Below are 20,189 nucleotides of genomic sequence, written 5' to 3' on the forward strand. Positions count from 1 at the left end.
CCAGGTCATAAAATCCCTTAAAAAAAATTAGTTTCACTCGTCAATTTGCTGAATCTGTTTTTTTTTCTACCTATCCTAGTAACCTCGAGGGGTTATTCTAGATTCACCAAACTAGTAGGTGATCTCACGGGGCTCAAACCGATAGTGTTGCTAACACAAACCCTAGCAAGAGCCGTACTTCGCAAAATCTACCACCGGATCGGAAACGCGACCCACTGAGAAGATCCGGCGAGAAACTCGGTGGGCTGTATCTGTGGATTAATTTACTCGTCGAGCCCTTCGTCGCAAGCCACGGGTTCGACGAGGACGGTGACCAATTGAATCTGTCATTAATTGACTATGAACACGTGCATCAGAGCAGCACTAAAAAGATAGTTTTAGAAATTTCTTATTTCTCAACCGGTTAATTTCCCGCTTGATATAATTAGAGACGAATAAAACGTATGTATGTATGTACGTACTAAGCGTACATATGTATGTTACTATAAGACTGATATTTTCAGCAAATCTTTAGATTGGCCTAGTTGGTCCTAGTTTGGCAGCAGCCGGATCCGAGTCAAGTTTGGGCGGTGAAGCGGACGGGCTACGACCAGTAGGACTGATTCATTTAATTTTTATTTATTTATTTAAACATCATCTTCTGAAGAACTGACGGTACGGCCGAGGTTTAATTCCGTGACCGATTCCAATTCATTCTTAAATTTTATTGCAAACTTAATTTTAGCATTTAATAACGCAGTAAAGAGAAAAATATAGTACATATTTTTCTAATGTAGATCATCGTTTTGTTTATGTGTGTGTGTGTGTGTGTGTGTGTGTGTGTGTGTGTGTGTGTGTGTGTGTGTGTGTGTGTGTGTGTGTGTGTTTTTTGTGTCCAAAAATTATGTACTCACGTATACTGAGAAGTTCTTGGGAGCTGATTCAATCTTTCCGTCGATGGCGAGTAACTTGGACATGTGCTCCAACGAGAACCCGGTCACTTCTATTATCGCGTACGTCTTTATGACTGCAATTAAAATAGGTCTCAATTACTTAGTGATTCATGTTTGTTTAGTCAACTAAAGTGGCGGATGAAAGGCGATTGCATGCAGCAGAGATGCGAATGTTGCGATGGATGTGTGCAGTAAGGAGAATGGATAGAATACGTAATAAATATGTTAGAGGAAGTCTGAAAGTGGCACCTGTGACAGAGAAGCTGAGAAGTGCGCGTTTGGGATGGTATGGACATGTGATGAGACGAAATGAAAATGAGGTTGGTAAGAGAATGTTAACTATGAATGTGGAAGGATATAGAGGAAGAGGTAGACCTAAGAAGAAATGGATGGATTGCGTGAAAGACGATGCGAAAGAGTGAGCGAAGAAATGGTATATGATAGAAGAGTATGGAAGGAGAAAACATGTTGCGCCGACCGATGACTGGGAGGAGGGCAGGAGAATGAATGATGTTTATGGAGGGTAGAGGCAAGAAGCACCATCTTCTATTGGGGACAAGTTGGAAAAGTGTCCAATTGTAAACAGCAAGTTATTGTTGGAAGACTCACCGAAATAGCGCTAGTGTAGGAAGTGGAAATGATATTCATATCATGCTATATTTATATAGCAGTTTTAAACAGTATAGTGTACTGGATTGAAGTGAAATGTGGTAGTTTATGACGGCGTTGTTTTAATCTTTCCACTTGCTACTGTGGCGCCATCTTACTTGGTTTTTTTCAGCGGACACTTTTTAATACACTGAGATGGTGTTCCTTACTTGTATCCTCCATGTTCATGAGTCGAAGTGTCAAAGCGTCCGTCACCAGCGCCATCTCGCGGAGCTCACAACGACGCTCCGTCGCGGTGAACGTTGGTGAGCACGTGTTAGGTACGTATATTCATAGAGCTCGTATTCCGGCATAGTCGATATTTATTGAAGCTTTAGTCGCTTATGTTTGAGAATGGTGAATATAGAGAAAATTTTGATTGTCATTCATTTGCATTTTAAAATGATCGGCTCGAAGATTTTTCTCTTTTTTTCTGTATTTTTTGGCCAGCCGGGACCAGTTAGTTCAGCTTGCTCATGATTTCATAGCCACGTCACACGAGCACATCCAACGTCAGTCAAAGTAATATTTAACAATGACATTAGCGGAACCGTGAGCTTTAGGTGCAGCTCGTAACAATCTCCACACGACCGGCGGGTAACTTTTGGATACATTTCAAAAATTTCAGTCGACGATAGATGCGGTAGGACGTCTTGTGAATCCGTACGGGTAGGTATCATCACCCTGCCTATTTCTGCCGTGAAGCAGTAATGCGTTTCGGTTTGAAGGGTGGGGCAGCCGTTGTAACTATACTGAGACCTTAGAACTTATATCTCAAGGTGGATGGCGTATTTACGTTGTAGATGTCTATAGGCTCTAGTATCTTAACGCCAGGTGGGCTGTGAGCTCGTCCACCCACCTAAGCAAAAAAAAAGATTTGCCGCTGCGTTCATCCACAGTGAGTTTCCAGAGGTCTTTTTTGCCACGCACCATCCGGCTATGGAATGAGCTCCCCTCCACGGTGTTTCCCGAGCGATGACATGTCCTTCTTTAAAAGAGGCTTGTGGAGAGTATTAAGCGGTAAGCAGCGGCCTGGCTCTGCCTCTGGCATTGCTGAGGTCCATGGACGACGGTAACCACTCACCATCAGGTAGGCCGTGTGCTCGTCTGCCTACAAGGGCAATAAAAAAAAATGACGCTCGTCGCTACGGTTCTGGTGTCGACCGTACGTACCCAGGTAGCCGGGGAAGCCCTGGAAGGCCCAGCAGTCGGCCGGCGCGGCGCCCGCCGTGAGCGCGTTCCGCGGCGACGTGTGCACCCACAGCACCGGCACGCCCAACACCCAGTACTGCTTCGACTTTATCTGGTACAGCTCAGTGCACCGCGTCGACAGCACTTGGCCCCCTGCGCAAACATCACGTTACAGCTATAGCGTTGAGTGGTTAGTGGAGTCCATGGATATCGCTGCCTGAATGCCACCACCCACATTGAGACATTACACCGTGACAGCTTACAGTATACAATTACGAATATGTAACCCTACCCTCAACATACCGATAAAACTACTAGGTAGAAGAAATTTTACACGAAAGGATAGCAAGCATGGTGCCTATGTCGAAACGGTGCCATAGACAAGCGGGAGACTTGCAACGATCGTCTGGTGTAGTGGTAAGTGACATGGTCACTACACAAGGGGGTCGCGGCTTCGAATCCCGCCAAAGGAAGATATTTGTATGATAAATATAAATGTCTTTTCCAGGGTTATGGATGTATATTAAATATATGTATGTGTATAATAAAAATCTTACATTTATTTCCGTTATCTGGTACCTGTAATACTAGTTCTTTACGAACTTAGCACGGGACCAGTTAACGTGGCGTGATTGTTATTAAATATTTATTTATGTATTATTATTTATTTGCAAGAAGGTATGAAAACTGGACAGTTAAGATGTAGAAAAAAAATTTTTTTTTCTTCCTTGACAAAAATAAAGAATTGGTTTAAAAAAAAAATTATATTGACATAAATTCATTGTAATTTTAAATATCGTTTCCTAACGTTACTAACTCAGAAAAAAATAAACACGAAATTCGAATTAGTAGTCGTGGCCTAATAAAGGATGAGACGTCCGGTGCATTCGTATGTAGCGATGCACCGGTGTTCGAATCCCGCAGGCGGGTACCAATTTTGCTAATGAAATACGAACTTAACAAATGTTCACGATTGACTTTTAAGGTGAAGAAATAAAATCGTGTAATAAAAATCAAACCCGCAAAATTATAATTTGCGTAATTACTGGTGGTAGGACCTATTGTGAGTCCGGGCGGGTAGGTACCACCAACCCGCCTATTTCTGCCGTGAAGCAGTAATGCGTTTCGGTTTGAAGGGTGGGGGGCAGCCGTTGTAACCATACTGCCAGCTCCGGGCTCCAGTTTCCACTTAACACAAGCTGGGCTAAGCAATAAAAAAAAAAACTATACCTAATTCGTTTTTACTTCGCTTCGATTTAAAGTTATAAGACAAACATACCACCCTATCTCATATTAGTTCGCATACTGACCGGCACTCTCCAAAGCGTAGTCCACGAGTCCAGTTTTATCAGCATCATACACTTCCAGCATCCCGGCGACGAGCGTCCTCACCGCCTCCATATCCACTCCGGACCCGGTTCGCTGCACCTCGACATCCTTTACGTGTTCCTCCACCTTCTGCACGATAACCTCCAACTGACGACGTTCAAACAACGCCAAATATTCTTGGACCATCTCTTTTATTCGATCTTCGTCCAACTCAGCTTGACCAATGTTGGCCAAACGTTCATTTAGTACCCGACTGGCCTCTCGCAATTGCTCAGGTGTGACGTAATTCTGATCAAAATACGCTTTCAATTTCAAAGCTAGAGCGTCCGTATTGTCTCTCGTTAAGATCTGCATTAGGTTTTGTTGCAGATGCATCAGCGAATACTGCTCTATTTGAGATTCGATGTTGTCCAATTTCGACAGCTTTTGATCGAAAAGTTTGAGGCGGCTGTCGACGCTTAACGCCCAAGCTTCTAAAGCTCTCATCCGATCGGCCAGATCAGAATCCTGAGATATTCGCGGGGAGGAGTACGCTTCATCAAGGATATGTTTCTCTTGAATTATAAAATCTGAATAGTTGTAACCTGAAAACGAAAAAGAAAAATCAAATTTTGTTAAGCATTCACCCTCTGTCCTTCCCACATAATTTCATTTATTTACGTTGGTTAAAATTCGACTTTAAGTACGGGGAAGGACAGAGCTATATAATTATAATATTGTATTGAAATTTAAACTCACCCAAAGGTGTAGAGTCGCTCAAGCTAGTCCACTTTATATTAGGTGATATTTGCCCTGTAACCTTCCCCGGAATTAAAGAGATATCGCACTTTTAATCCCGAAAAGACTAATCATATCCGAGGCAAAGGAGTTAATGATAGACAGAATTATCGAAAAATATTATTCAATTAAACTGTTTTTTTTTAATTCCAGAGATCTCTTTCAAATCTAATAAACTCAAGTATCGTTACGCTGGTATTGAATTAAACGTGCGAATTTATTATATACAGGGAAGAATTATGTGGGAACAGAATAAAAACTTAATTATTTAAAAATATATATTAAAATCAAAATTATTATCCACAATAAAGCCCAGCACATTAGTATAACACAACTTTGAACATTATTGTTCTTTATTATTATATCTCTTATTTGTACACAATTATTGTGATATTTTAATAAAATATACTAGTGTTGAATTTAAGTTATAAAGTTCGTTGGTACATATTTTGAAAGATTAAACCTATTGAATAATTTTAATTGTATACATTTTTTTTATAAATGAACAATTTTAATTGAATAAATCAAATACTGCTTTGTCTTAGAAAACAAAGAATGTGACATTAAAATATAAAATAAAATAAAATAATCATTATATAAATTTGAAAACCATTTTCTTATGAATACTACTACAATAAATATATAATACAAATTTTGAAGACAGAATAATGTGAAATATATTTTTGCTTTCAATTTTAATATGACTAGGGAAAGTAAACTTTTAATAAATTATATCAAAAACTCGAATCATATAGATTGAAATATTATAGGCGGATTTTTTTTTTAAATTTCCAAAACTTAAACTACAATATTAAAGCAGTACGTGACTCAGACAAAGACAAAGATATAACATATAAATAAATTCAGTTGCCTTTTATAATAAAACAAGAAAACTAAAAAAAAAAATTATGACCAGAGTGCCTAAAATAATGGACTAAACTGCCAAAAAAAAAAACAATTTTCCATTAATAATACAAGATTTTGTGAACACTAGAAACTTATAAACTAAAAAATAAACTCCATTATGGCCGCGTCATGTTAATTTAAGGTACAACAATTATGGTGCTATATTACACACGATACTTGCATATTTAGCGAGGGCCTTATTCGCAATGAGTTATTGTTGGCGATAGCGATATACGAGCACGTCCATCCAGAACAGTGTGAAAACGTGTTAACCATATCGAGAGGTGAAATATTTTGGTTTAAGCGACATTTACGCCACCTTTATCTTTATAATCAAAGGTAAGTTTTATTTGGTATTAGCATCAACATCAGCAATGATTGTGTATAACAACAATAATTGTTCGGATTGAAAAGAAAACGAAGTATTTTTTTAATTGCCCTTGTAGGCAGACCAGCATACGGCCCACCTGATGGTGAGTGGTTACCATCGCCCATGGACTTCAACAATGCCAGGGGCAGAGCCAAGCCACTGCGTAGCGTTAAGTATCGTGTATTAGCACCATAAGCTTCTACTCCTTGTATTGTCTTGATCTGCTGTCTTTAATATAAATTTCGCTTTAAATAATTATTTATAGTCAATAAAGAGATGCAACATTGGAGTCACATTAAAAAAATTAAAGACTTTTTTTAGAAGTACATGAAAAAAAAAAATTTGCAATAAACCGATGCATGCTACAGACGTAACCTGGTCGATTTTTATAACTTGTAAGTTAGAACAAAACAAAACAAAGAATAGAAGTATGACTAAAAAACTTACAAACTAAACAATTCAATATTAAATAATTAAAATATTTATTATAATATTATAGAATCATACAACACATCACTATAGCGGAATGAATAAGCGACGATAATATTAAAATTATAATGTATGCATTTTGTTGCAGCAATCGATAATAATTAATAAATAATAAATAAATATTTGTACTTATAGGTAAGTTTAGTATGCTTAAAGAACGGCGCGCGAACGACATGACAATGACATTTTGTGACAAAAAAATTCTAACCCAGCAATGCTTTTGTTCTAAATATAATTTTAAAATAAATATTATTCAATATAATTTTGTATTCGACATAACAACAGAACTTTCTAAGACATTATGTTTGTAATAAATATTAAGTACCATAAATGTTGTTAGTCTTTTACCCAGTTTTTTTAAAATGAACAAACACAATGTTATTGCACAGCAAACATTAATATATAAAAAAAAAACAATAATTATGAATGTATTTTGTAGCATATACTCATACTAGTCCAATAGAATGTCCAATATTGATTGCTCAATGTTCCATTTTCTGCAAATATTTGTTAATTATAATAATTCTATATAATACATTTTTGTTCTTATGTTTCATGGGTATATAAGGTGATTAACACAGTCCATGGACATCATGAAGTGAATGCCGTGACTTTATTGAGACATGATGTCAAAATCTCTTTATCATGACAGTCCTATATCCTCAATACATCCCTCATGATGTGGCTTTTTTTGAAATGTTTTAAAGATAATTTATTGTAGTTTTCTGTAGGTCACTAAACAAAACCCTGATATAACTTGGACCGTACTAATATTGATTTTGAGAAATCTGGCATCTATGAATAAAAGTTGAAAAAAACTTTGCTAAGTCATTACATATGTTTTTGTGGACCAAACTATATTGAACAGATTCACTTTAGGAAAACCAGAATGTTCAGTAAATAAATTGACTTTCCATCTACAGTTTTAATCATCAAGGATTAAAAGATATTTTGGAGTTCTTCAATTTATTGGTGATATTCTTATAGTCGTAAGCGAGAATAGGTTGAGCAACACAAATTTCAAGTTCACCGCCACAGGTTAATCATATTATTTGAAAATTTGAAAAATCTTATTTAAAATTTTAATACGCATCATTAAAAATAATAATTAAAGTATTTAAGTTTATAATTCTATGGATTTTGATCCATCGCTGAATGTATGTATATTTTTAACATTTTTTTTATAGACTTAAAACTTAAAATTACTGCAAATATTTATTTTGCTCTCTCCATTGCTGATTCATTGTGTATGTGCTTAATGGAAGTAACGTTACAAAGAAAATATGATAATTGGGAGAGACAAGGCGTCACGCAGAGCTCAAATTAAATAAGGGATAAGATGTGATCAGTACTTTTGTTAGATATATTTGCAAATGGACCAAAATCATTAGATATTAATAGACAAATAAGTTTGTCGACATCAATCATATTAGCTTTGGATTTAGAAATATATTTATATGACATAGCCATGTAAATTGATATTGTTTGAGGCTTTTACGATGGACTTTGAACAAAGCTGTAGGTGTGGCTTAACATCAAATGATCCCTCGCCACAATCGTCTCATCTCTTCGAAGCAGCTCTCTGCGACGACCTTAACGTATTCCGAGGTGTCGGCCATTCTGTTCTGAACGATATCTTTGTACTCTCTGTAAGCTTTGCCTACTTCGGGCATGTTGTCAGTTATTGCCGGCATGCTTATGTTAATTTTCGGCATGCTTATTTCGGTCAAAATGTTCTGAGGCACAGTTATGTTGGGCAGACGGAACGCGGGTAGCCTGCTCGAGAACTCGGTCAGATTTAATTGGAAATCTGTAAAATTGACCATCGCTAGATGTTCCCAATTTTCATATGTGTAGTGTGCTGTAAGGAATTTACATTATTAAATATATTACTGCTAACGTACTTGAATATAAAAACGAACACTTATATTTCAATTTAATTTAACAACTTTGAGTATAAAAAAACTTTTAAAAAAACCAAAATCAATAAACAAACATAAGAGTACGAATACATAACTATCACCTTCTGTTGAAGTCGGTTAAAGGCGCTGAAGGTTCATCATTACAAACTTACGTGTATCATAAAACTGTCATAGAATTAATTTAAGTACACATTCGGTTCATTTGTCTGAAACACCCGTCTATTTTTAATACGCTTTTATTAGCTTCAGACATATGTAACGGAATCTTTGAACATGACTTTGACCCTCTTCAAAACGCCGGATTAACTCGAAATCTGGCATGTTTAATAAGGACCGATGACAATTCAATATTAAAAAAATATATTGAAAAAAATGAAAATCAACTAAAAAATGAAAAATAAATACTAGTTTAAAAAAACAAAAAAAATACGCTTTTATAGAAAATCCAACAAAAAAATAGACAATAAATTTGAATTAATTTGAATTAAAAATAATGTAAGAAAAAATGATTTTATAGAAAAAAGCGTGGGATGCTTTTCAGGATATTACAAAAATAACCCTTCTACTCATATCTGTTCATAAAATATTTATAACTACTGAAACCAAGCAGCCCAGGCTTTTTTTTACAATAAAATCATTTTTTCTTACACTCTTTTTAATTCAAATTTATTAAAACTGATTTTCTATATCTTAGTTGGATTTTCTATAAAAGCGTTTTTTTTTTTAAATATTATTTATTTTAAGTGTTCCCTGTTGTATCATCGCACGTGCCTCTCGGTTATTTAAGCACGTGTAGTATGTACTCACATCCGTACGCGACGACCGGAAGGAGCAGTAGCAGCAGCCACGGCCACCAGCGTCTCCCGACATCCGCCTCCTTCGCCGTCTTCTCCTTGTATCTCCGAGCGACGTACTTTTCGCTTTCATTGGCATGGTTCGACGATACCTGAGAGAAATGAGACATTAGTTTATATGAATTCACAGAGGCATTTACGCATCGCGGTTCTGTTAGCCTAGTGGGTAAGACGCCGGATGTACTCGTTTTTTCTCTTTTTTTTCCCCCTCCCTATGCTGATAGCCTTGAGAGGCTATTTCAGCTTCACCCTAACGTGTAGGTGAGCTCACGGAGCTCAAACCGGAGTGTTGCTAACACTGGCCCTAGCAAGAGCAGTGCTTCGCAGAATCTACCACCGGATTGGAAACGCGACCCGCTGAGAAGATCCGGCGAGAAACTCAGTGGGCTGTGTCTATGGGTCAATTCGCTTGTCGAGCCCTTCGACAAGCAACGGGTTCGACGAGGACGGTGACCGGTACCTAAAAGCACCGTTATTGGCCGGACGACGTCGACTGTTTACCATTCGGTCTACAGGATCGGGAATGTAATTCCCAACGGCCACAAGAGGGTTCTCATGTCGTGCCGCCTTCTCAAAGTGATGTACTCGTACCAAAGGACTATACCACAGTTGAAAGACCTCGACAAATTAGAATTGTCCGAAGTAAAAACTTAATGTTTTCTCTTTAATAATAATGAAAAGTACCAAATTTGCGTATTGTTATTGCTCATAGGTTTCGGGTAGCATTTTTGTTAGGGGCAAGATAACCGTTATGCAATGTGGAGTCAGAACGCTACTTTGACAAAGCGGCGCGACCGATAAGCCACTTTGTCGTCAATTCAACAGAGACTTTTGACTACGTTTTTGCTAAGGGTAAAGTGACACCTATCGTGGTGGGTGACGGCAGTGATCTAGTCCTTTAAGAGCACTTAAAAAAGTTTATATAGAATAAAATAGGGACTTCGGCATCATGTATCCAGTATTCACTTGGGTTTATCTAGGCATTTATAGCTAAAAAGTTTACTCACAGATTCCGTGATAGTGGTAACAGTTGTGGTGACGACATTCTTAACGGTAGTGTAGATCCAGTAGAATGGAGCCAGCGCCGCCGAGCCCGCTCTTGATACTAATCCCGCTGAAATATAATATAGTACATTGTTAAGTAGACTTAATCATAATTCCTAGCTTTACTAGACTAATGTTATTATATGCCCTCTATTATTAAGACTTTGCAGGTAAGAGGCCTGGGCGTGTCCCGTTGTATGCCGTAATCTTGTAATGAGAAATCAAAGCGTTTTGGACATGAACATGCTGTAAATTTGTTTGTGCAATCTATGGCTGAAGAGTTTCTTTTTATATTCTTTTACTTTACTGGTGGACCTCTTGTGAGTCCGCACGGGTAGGTACCACTATCCCCCCTATTTCTGCCGTCAAGCAGTAATGGATTTCGGTTTGAAGGGTGGGGCAGCCGTTGTAATTATACTGAGACCTTCGAACTCATATCTAAAGGTGGGTGGCGGCATTTACGTTGTAGATGTCTATGGGCTCCGGTAATCAATTGACACCAGGTGGGCCTTGAGCTCGTCCACTCGTCTAAGCAATATAAAAATATCTATATATTAATACGTGAAGCCAAAACTTTGTAACCCTTTTTACGAAAATTGCGCGGACGGAGGAGTATGAAATTTTCCACACTTATAGAGAATATAGAGAAGAAGTGCACAATGCTAATATTTTTTTTAATAATGCATAAAAGATACATTAAATCAATAAAGTAAACATTACACACACTACATACCATGTATTTAACGCACACACGCATGCATACTATTCATTTATTGTCAAAATTTTGTTCTTGACCTCTGTGGTCAAATTGAGAACAGATTAAATATTGTTTGTCTTTATTAATATTTTTCTATAGTGTAGTCTTGGCGAAAGGAGACAGAAACGATTACATACATTTTTGAGCCCGAATGTGACGTGATGAAACTAGTATGAATTAATAGATTCAGATTTATCAGAACCTTGCATTATAGTATAGTGCATTCATTACCTAGTGCAATGTTTTTCTTTTTATAATCCTGTAATCGATTAATTAAATCGATCACACCGCTAAACCGACAAAAACTAACTTTCTCATTTTTCTCCAGTCCCAGTAAAAGGATTGAGATGATTTTTTATATTCTTCTATAAAAAAATAACACATATTTTTTAGACTACATTCCAAGTTATTACATTTTTGGCCCACGATTTTCTTTCTCCTTTGTGTTTATAGAAGTATAATAGTCTTTGAAAATAGAATCATAATAGTGTACAAATATAATTTCAATTTATTATAGTCGAATTTCGACTACCGGGCGACCACTAGTAAAAAAAAATCGGCGAGAAACTCAGTGGGATTTGACTTCTTCAATTGTCAAGTACCTTGCGGTGTCGGCCTTCGGTCGGTGTAGGGGTACCGGTGCGCGGGGCCGACGAGCCGCCTGTACGCGCCGCGGGTGCCCGACGCGATGCCGCTGATGATGGAGACGAACAAACTAGTGATCCACCATCGCTCGTCGTGTGCCACCACGGCACCCTTGTTTTGAATGTAGCCGGTTTCGTCGTCCGAGCTGTCGATAGCCTGTCGAATACATTGAATACATAATAAAAGGAAGATCTTCCACCGAGGGGGTGATATTGCTCAGTAGACCGACGGTCCGAACGTTTTTCTTTATGTTTGAGCAATTACTAGTGGCCTGGAGGCTTTTTACCAGGGCAGGTGGGCGAGCAAGGGCCTCAGCCAGGAAGGGTGGGATTAGCTAACAGCTACCCGAGCGCCTCCAAAGGAGACCTAACGACTCAAGAATAGCTGCTTCGCGAATGAATCTAATACCGGATCAGAATCGCGATCCGCTGAGAAGATCCAGCGAGAAACTCAGCGGGCTGATGTGTAGGTTAGGTAATGTTGTTCGGAACAAGCTTATGTTGAAAATGTCGTAAGCGAGATTCAGGCATCTGTCAAATATCATGGTTACCCGCCACAGATTGACACGTCAAGAACTGAAGTTTTTTGACCAGTTTACTAGTCATGTAAAAACACCCCATGTGTTTTTTATATTTCGCATGTGTAAGGATTTTTGCTTATTTCTGTCGTACAGCAGTGGTAGGACGTCTTGTGAGTCCATACGGGTAGGTACCACTACCCTGCCTGTTTCTGCCGTGAAGCAGTAACGCGTTTCGGCTTGAAGGGCGGGGCAGCCGTTGTACTGTTACAATTGAAACCTTAGAACTCATGTCTCAAGGTGGATGGCGGCATTTACGTTACAGATGTCTATGAGCTCCGGCAACTACTCAACACCAGGTAGGCCGTGAGTTTACCAACGCCCTGCCTATTTCCGCGGTGAAACAGTAATGCGTTTCTTTCTGAAGGGTAGAGCAGCCGTTGTAACTATACTGAGATTTTAGAACTTAGTAACCACTACACCAGGTGGGCTGTAAGCTCGTCCACCGCATCTAAGCAATAAAAAAAAAATTCGTCCCCCCAACAAAGCAATAAAAAAAAATTGTAAAGCGTCATAACGCTAAAACACTCACGGTATATCGTTTCCTGACCGTGGTGGCTGTCCACGCGCTCGTAGCGGACAGCCGGTCCACCTCGTCGGGGCTGGTGTTCGGTCCCTGTATGCGGAACTGGGAGAGCGACCGCCGGGACATATTCGGCATGGCCACCTGTCCCGGAGCGAGCTCCACGCGGTCCTTCGACAAAGGCGAGTACGTGTAGTCCGTTTTGGGGTATTTGCTGTGAATAACAAGCACCATTATTACTTTACTAGCGACCCGCCCTCGCTTCGCTTCGGAAACTGTAATTTATTATTGATTTCTCCACTATTTAATGGATGTTATTATGCATATAAACCTTCCTCTTCAATCACTCTATCTATTAAAAAAAACCGCATCAAAATCCGTTGCGTAGTTTTACAGATTTAAGCATACATAGGGATATAGGGACAGAGAAAGCGACTTTGTTGTATACTATGCAGTGAAGCCTAATTGATTAAAAAAAATCATCGCCCCTACCCCTCCATTTTCGGGTATAAAGGTTAATTAGTAGAAATCAAGCAGGCCAAACTTTTAAGCATGGGGGTCATAGCGAAGCAAAGCAGCAATAACCCGACTTATGACTTAATGCGACTGGCGGCATTTACGTTACGATATCAATGCACTCACAAATAATCACATATGGCCCAATGAAAAATATTCACCCCAACAACAAACAAGATAGATCAAGTATTGTGGCATATAAACTATAACATGATAATACCAGTATAATTTAATACACGCACAGACCGCCAACATGACACAACATGCATCCACCTCTCGTGTGAACCGCAGACAGTTGAAATTTATACTTCAGTACAAAAAAACGAGGTCTTTTGCGTTACGCTTTTTACATATACATTTATATAGAAAAAAAAACACTAAAATCTAGTCCATTCTATCACTTGATTCTGTAGTGATGTTCCACACTTATACTATGGGCTAATTCCGTGGTATGTCCTCGGCTTTGTCGCCGTTCGCGTGTGGAAGTTTATTTCTATAAATGCCAAACGTACACTTGTGTGACGGACATTTAATTTTACGTAGTCTCCTGAGAGTGGACAATTAGAGAAGTGTGAATACATTTTTTTCAAAACTGGACCGAATTCGCCGAGTGCTTACTGCTTATACAAACGATTAAGGTTAAAATGACAATATTTAAGGCTTTTGTAGAACGAGAATTTGTATTTAGTGTTCATTGATAGTTTGAAGTCGAATAGAAAAAACAATTTAGTACCTTACTGTCAAAACTTCTTCAACTGTTTCCACCTCCATAATCGCCATTAAGTTGTTCATTTTATTTATAAATAAAAAAAATTCCTATACTATTTTCGAAATAAAAAAATTGATATTTTTAAAGTTACTGAGTTAATTTAAATATTACAGTTGTCATTTTTTTTTTGTCTTTACCCACACACATTTTTGACGTTACTGTTTCATTATTGCCAAACTTAAAAATTATAATAGGTATTATAAATCTTACTACCAATGTTCTTATTATCATTAATGATATATCGTGTGTAAATCAAATTAAGGTCGAACATGAAAATACTCAAACATTAGGATTGTTGAGACGCGCTGGTTTCTCGGGTACACTTACTTCCAATACTCGCCGGCCATCTTGTAAAGTCTGGACGGCAAATGCTCGCCGTTGGGATCCCGGTCTAGCAGAGTGCTAGTGTCGGCTAGAGCTTGCTCCGCAAACGAGCTGTCCGTTGAGCATACGCTGTAAGTCGGGCTGCCGATGCGGGATGACCTTGACGATATCAAAAATCAATTTGAATGAAATAAAAAAAAGTACTTAAATCGAAATAAATAGGACTTAGTCTTACCAAAAAAGTTTTATTAGTTTTATTATTGACTTTTGGTTAGAATGTGATCTTATCGTTCCCCTCTCTAAAGGCAATATCTAACATGTTGCCGGTGTACTTATTCAAGTTCAAAAAACTACTTGTCTGAGATGCCATTACTATTATACTGACAGAGCCACAGATAGCCTCCAAATTAGGATGACCTATGGGGTTATCTGTGCGTACACCAGACGCAAACTAAGATGACCTATGACCGGACAAACGATGACCCATTATATATAGACACCGAATGATTTGATGATGAGAAGACGAGCTTACGTTGGGTTTTCAGTGAATATGTGTATTGTCTTATTTTGTTTTTCTTATATTAGAATAGATAGACATTTATGGAGAGAGCTGCGGTGAAGTTACTTTTTTAGGTTTCATCATAGCTTTCTAGCGTTTATTAATCTACTGAAACCCCGCCTTGCTTCAGAGTGTCTATCGTTAAGCACATAAAAAACATCAATTTGTTTGAACTATTCATCACACGCTATCTATCCAGCGGCGACGGTATTAAGACACAAGCGGTTCTTGAAGTGACAACAATTGTGCAAATTTTCAACCCAATCGGATGGACGAATAGTTTCTGAAAATATAGTGAACGAACATACAGAGAAACATACATTTGTTTAGATTACAGTATAGAGTTTTTTAGTGGCGTATATTAATAATAATATAGGCCTATATTCGCGAGTCGTAGACAAAACTAAAACTATATTTACGGTCCAATTTCGCGCGTATTATCTTCGTTTTATGATTATCGACATTTCGAATTGTTTACAGTTTACAGTCACGGACCACTAAGGTGTTATCTATCGATATTTACATATTTTGGTAAATACTCTCAATTTTATTTAAAAAAAAATAAGTTTACGCCATGTTTACGCATTTACATTTCTTGCAGAGAGAAATAAGTAATAGTAAGTATGTTGAGGTCCTGACATTTTGTTTGATTATAACTAAACTAACCTTAGTCTAAGCTAAGTATTTTATTACTGGTAGTAGGACCTCTTGGGAGTCCGCGCGGGTGGGTAGCACCGCCCTGCCTATTTCTGCCGTGAAGCAGTTATGCGTTTCGGTTTGAAGGGTGGGGCAGCCGTTATAAGTGTTATATCTAAACTGAGACCTTAGAACTTATATCTCAAGGTGGGTGGCGCATTTACGTTGTGGATGTCTATGGGCTCCAGTAACCACTTAACACCAGGTGGGCCGTGAGCTCGTCCACTCATCTAGCAATAAAAAATAAAAAAATTAATAAAAAATAAGTTATTTTCAGATGCTAATTAACAATAAAATATATCTCAAAAATTAATATTTTAAATTTTACACTGCTTTAGAAAATAATTAGTTTTTTTTTCATTTCCTAAACATTTTACATTTTCAGACATGTGCCCTTTTCGAAATTGCATATTCGATTAATGACGTCGTTTCATAATCACATTGTGAAGCACAATTAAATTACTACACGAAGAATTCACCTCGATAGATATATCAGGCTAAATATTGTGTAAAAATATTGGATCGACTCCAACTGTGCTAACGACTTAAGTTTCTTTCGTAACAGTGCGAAAAGTGTTTCCAATGTTTTTTTTTTACTTTACAGGCAGACGAGCGTACGGCCCACCTGATGGTGAGTGGTTACCGTCGCCCATGGACTTCAGCAATGCCAGGGGCAGAGCCAGAGCCAAGCCGCTGTCTACCGTTAGATTTTAACGTTTTATTGTATACTACTACTAGCTATTAAAATAACGTAAAAAGCAAGCTGAGAATCAATCAACGCTTCTTTTTTTTTCCTACCTAAGCTGATAGCCTTGAGAGGCTATTTCAGCGTAATCTTAACTAGTAGGTGAGCTCACGAGGCTCAAACCGGAGTGATGCTAACACTGACCCTAGCAAGAGCAGTGCTTCGCAGAATCTACCACCGGATCCAAAACACGACCCACTGAGATGATCCGGCGAGAAACTGAGTGGGCTGTGTTTATGTGTTAATTCGCTCGTCTAGCCCTTCGTAACAAGCGATGCAAGCGATGGACGAGATTTTGATTGGGCCCGATTGTGTGTGAACACGGATGATGCAATTCGGCAAATAATGCGTAAATATCAAACCGAAACGACAATTAATTTCATCATAAATTGTTTTGTGTACCCTAATAATGCTGGTCAAGATATTGCAGCGAAGTTACAAAATTATTCTATTGTCATACGAGGGCGGCACTGAAAATTTCGGGAATTAACGAAGTGACACAACATTACTATTTAAAAATGTATTTATTGCTTTTCGAAGTATTCTCCGCGAAATTTGACACATTTTTCCATATGATGGAACCAATCATTGAAGCAACCATTCCATTCGGAAGTTGGGGTCTCCAAAATTGCCGTTTTGTAGGCGTCCACAGCTTCTTCAGGTGATGAAAATCTCTGTCCACGCAATTTATTCGTTATTTTAGGGAAAGTATAGAAATCATTAGGGCTTAGGTCGGGGCTGTACGGCGTATGGTCTAATAATTCTATGTTTTCTTGCTCTAAAAACTCTTTTGTTCTGTGCGCGGTGTGAGAACTCGCATTGTCGTGATGGAGGATGATGCGGCGGTTGCAGTTCTCTTTACGGAGTTCAGAAACGACCTGTGGCAAACAAATGCTAGCATACCATTCTGCATTAACCGTTCTTTGTCCCTCAAGAGGAATAGTCGTAACATGGCCGGTTTTGGAGACAAACGTGGCCATCATTTTTTTTGCAACACTCCGTGAACGAACAATTTTTGTTGGCTTTAACTCATTTTCGAACACCCAAACTCGTGACTGGTTTTTTGTTTCGGGTTCGTACGCGTATATCCAGGATTCGTCACCTGATACAATGTTGTATACAGCATTTGAGGATTCTGCGTGGAATCTTTCGAGAGTTCTGACGCACCAAGTAATTCGAGCCGCTTTTTGCTCTTCACAGAGCGAATGCGGTATCCGTCGGGAATACAACTTTTTTAAACCTAATTGTTCATGCAAGATTATTTGTATTTGACTCATGCCAATGTCTAAAGTTGCCTGAATTTCGCGGTATGTCACATGTCGATCTTCCTCAATCAGCTTACGCACAGCATTAACGTTTTCTTGGGTGACTGCAGTTTTTGGACGACCTTGACGGGGATCATCACTGAGCTTGACACGTCCACGTTGAAACTCAGCAAACCAGCGATAAATTGTAGTTTTGGATGGGGCTTCATCACCAAATGCAGAAATCATCCGGTCAACACACTGTTTTTGTGTTAAGCCACTTCGAAAGTCATAATAAATCATCGCTCTTGAATTTTCTCGAGTCAATTCCATTTTCTCAACGACTAAACAAGTTTGACAAAACCTCGTGACAAGACCGAGAATCTTTTTGGAGTTTACTCCTTAAGAATCGATTTACATATATAGGCCCGGGGTATGAAAATTATGGGGACCAAAATCGTACTAGCATGTCACACGAAATGCGTTATGCGCCTGATTGGCTCCTGATTGCGTGATGCGTGCGCGCGCCAATCAGGAGCCAACGCGCGGCCGCGTTATCGCAGGTGACGCCGGGCTGCTGCGCCGGCAGTCCGCCACAAAGCCTCGTACTGATCGCGCGTTTCTCTCATTATTGTATTTTCATATATTTGTTAGTCGTTTGTTTTGTGTCTCGTTAATTTGTTAATAATCTGTAGTGTATCGTGTTGTCGTAATATAGAACTATTTCTCGTATTGTTTCGTTTAATTTTTTATATCCAGTAAACTCCAGTCGTGCGTCGGAGCGGACACACACACTTTTTTTTTTTTTAAATAAATAAATGGTATTCGTTTTTAAAACCAAGGAGTTTTCAATTAAAAAGATTTTAATATGACAGGAACAGTGGAAATATTCCATTCCCGATACTTTTAGTGCAGCCTAGTAAGTCTTTGAAGCGAGTGCAAGTTTTCAAATTAATCAGACGTTTTTAAGTCTGTGAAAATGACATTCGAAGATTCCGGTTCGCACTAATCACTATAATAAATAAATAAATAAATATTTACTAACAATCACGCCACGTTAACTAGTTCCGTGATAAGTTCGTAAAGAACTTGTGTTACAGGTACCAGATAACGGAAATAAATGTAAGATTTTTATTATACACATACATATATTTAATATACATCCATAACCCTGGAAAATACATTTATATTTATCATACAAATATCTTTCCTTGGCGGGATTCGATAATAATAATAATAATCCAGTACAGGCGTTATACCTAAACACCTACTCCAATCTTTAAAAATATTAGACATAGCAGAAAACGCGTACATGACCATGCAAAAAGCCGCAATATTAAACACATGCCGTATAGTCCGTCAATTCATGCAGGAAGACTTAAACATTCTCCAAGTAGAAAATGAAGCTCACTTGGCATAGGCCCGTGATCTTCATTATACCGAGATATCTTAAGTATTTCGAGAAACACAATATACGAATATAATAATAATAAATAATATATACATACATACCTAAAGGCGTGTTAAAAATAAAGAGAAATAGCGTTGTGATTGTTATCTGTGCTGGGTTGGGTTTACAGACGAGAGAGACAATTGCTCACGTGCTATTTGACTGTTTCCGAGTGGCCATCTATCGGAACCTAAGGCCATTTAAGGAATCTTAGGCCATTGCCTTGGTTGTTGCCAAAAGCGAGTCGGGACTGTGCTTGTTGGGTCCCTCCATTCATATGCAATACACACGCAATCAAGGATATCGTTTTGATAAAAATTTTAAATCGAGTAAGAGTTCTTTTAAGTTAAAGTTTTTTCGTGGTCCCTTTCTCGGAAGGTGAGTTCTGTTATCGAATTTGTTTACGCGTATTTATAATATGGTTTTCTTGAACGTTGACGTCACTGTACAAGATAGTGCGCTCTCAGTCTGGCATGAAATCAAATGATAGTATTTACCGAATTATTTACTGAAACATAAATTTCACAAGGGAGATATGATTTGTTAGTGGGTTTTTTTTTCACGGAAAAAAATACCAAATAATATTTAGGGCAGCTACAATTAATAATTAGTAATTATTTTGTAAATAAACCGTCTTAACAGTAGACCTTAACGTGAACTGTTAAATCGTCATAGCCTTACCACAAAAGTATTATAATTTTGCAATACAAAAATTGAGGCTATGACGTGGTGTTGATTTTGACGTTTAGTGGTAACTCTGAGGGCCCAACATTGGGTACATATTGTAAGATCCCTTCCTAGTAGTAGGCCCCTTTACTGTTGCTCTTTATTTTGACCGTGCTAAACGGGGATCCGTGGTTCCGGAGTGAATGTCTTTTTATACTTTTCCTCCGTAGGCTTTTGTCAACACCTTACTGATCCA

At 38.2% G+C, this 20,189-nt stretch overlaps 1 protein-coding gene across 1 annotated transcript in view; it reads right to left on the reverse strand.

The window, feature by feature from the left end:
* LOC101741471 (klaroid protein) overlaps window positions 1–20,189 on the reverse strand; it is a 42,998-nt gene that overhangs the window by 5,616 nt on the left and 17,193 nt on the right. The window contains exons 4-11 of the mRNA XM_004921900.5: window positions 14,577–14,732; window positions 12,974–13,178; window positions 11,822–12,020; window positions 10,426–10,532; window positions 9,372–9,510; window positions 4,082–4,684; window positions 2,754–2,924; window positions 894–1,006 (exon numbers count right to left, since the gene is read on the reverse strand). Of these exons, the coding sequence (XP_004921957.2) occupies window positions 894–1,006; window positions 2,754–2,924; window positions 4,082–4,684; window positions 9,372–9,510; window positions 10,426–10,532; window positions 11,822–12,020; window positions 12,974–13,178; window positions 14,577–14,732 (1,693 nt within the window). The remainder of the gene's footprint in view (window positions 1–893; window positions 1,007–2,753; window positions 2,925–4,081; window positions 4,685–9,371; window positions 9,511–10,425; window positions 10,533–11,821; window positions 12,021–12,973; window positions 13,179–14,576; window positions 14,733–20,189) is intronic.

The sequence above is a fragment of the Bombyx mori genome, chromosome 17 (genome assembly GCF_030269925.1).
Source record: "Bombyx mori chromosome 17, ASM3026992v2".
NCBI lineage: Eukaryota > Metazoa > Arthropoda > Insecta > Lepidoptera > Bombycidae > Bombyx > Bombyx mori.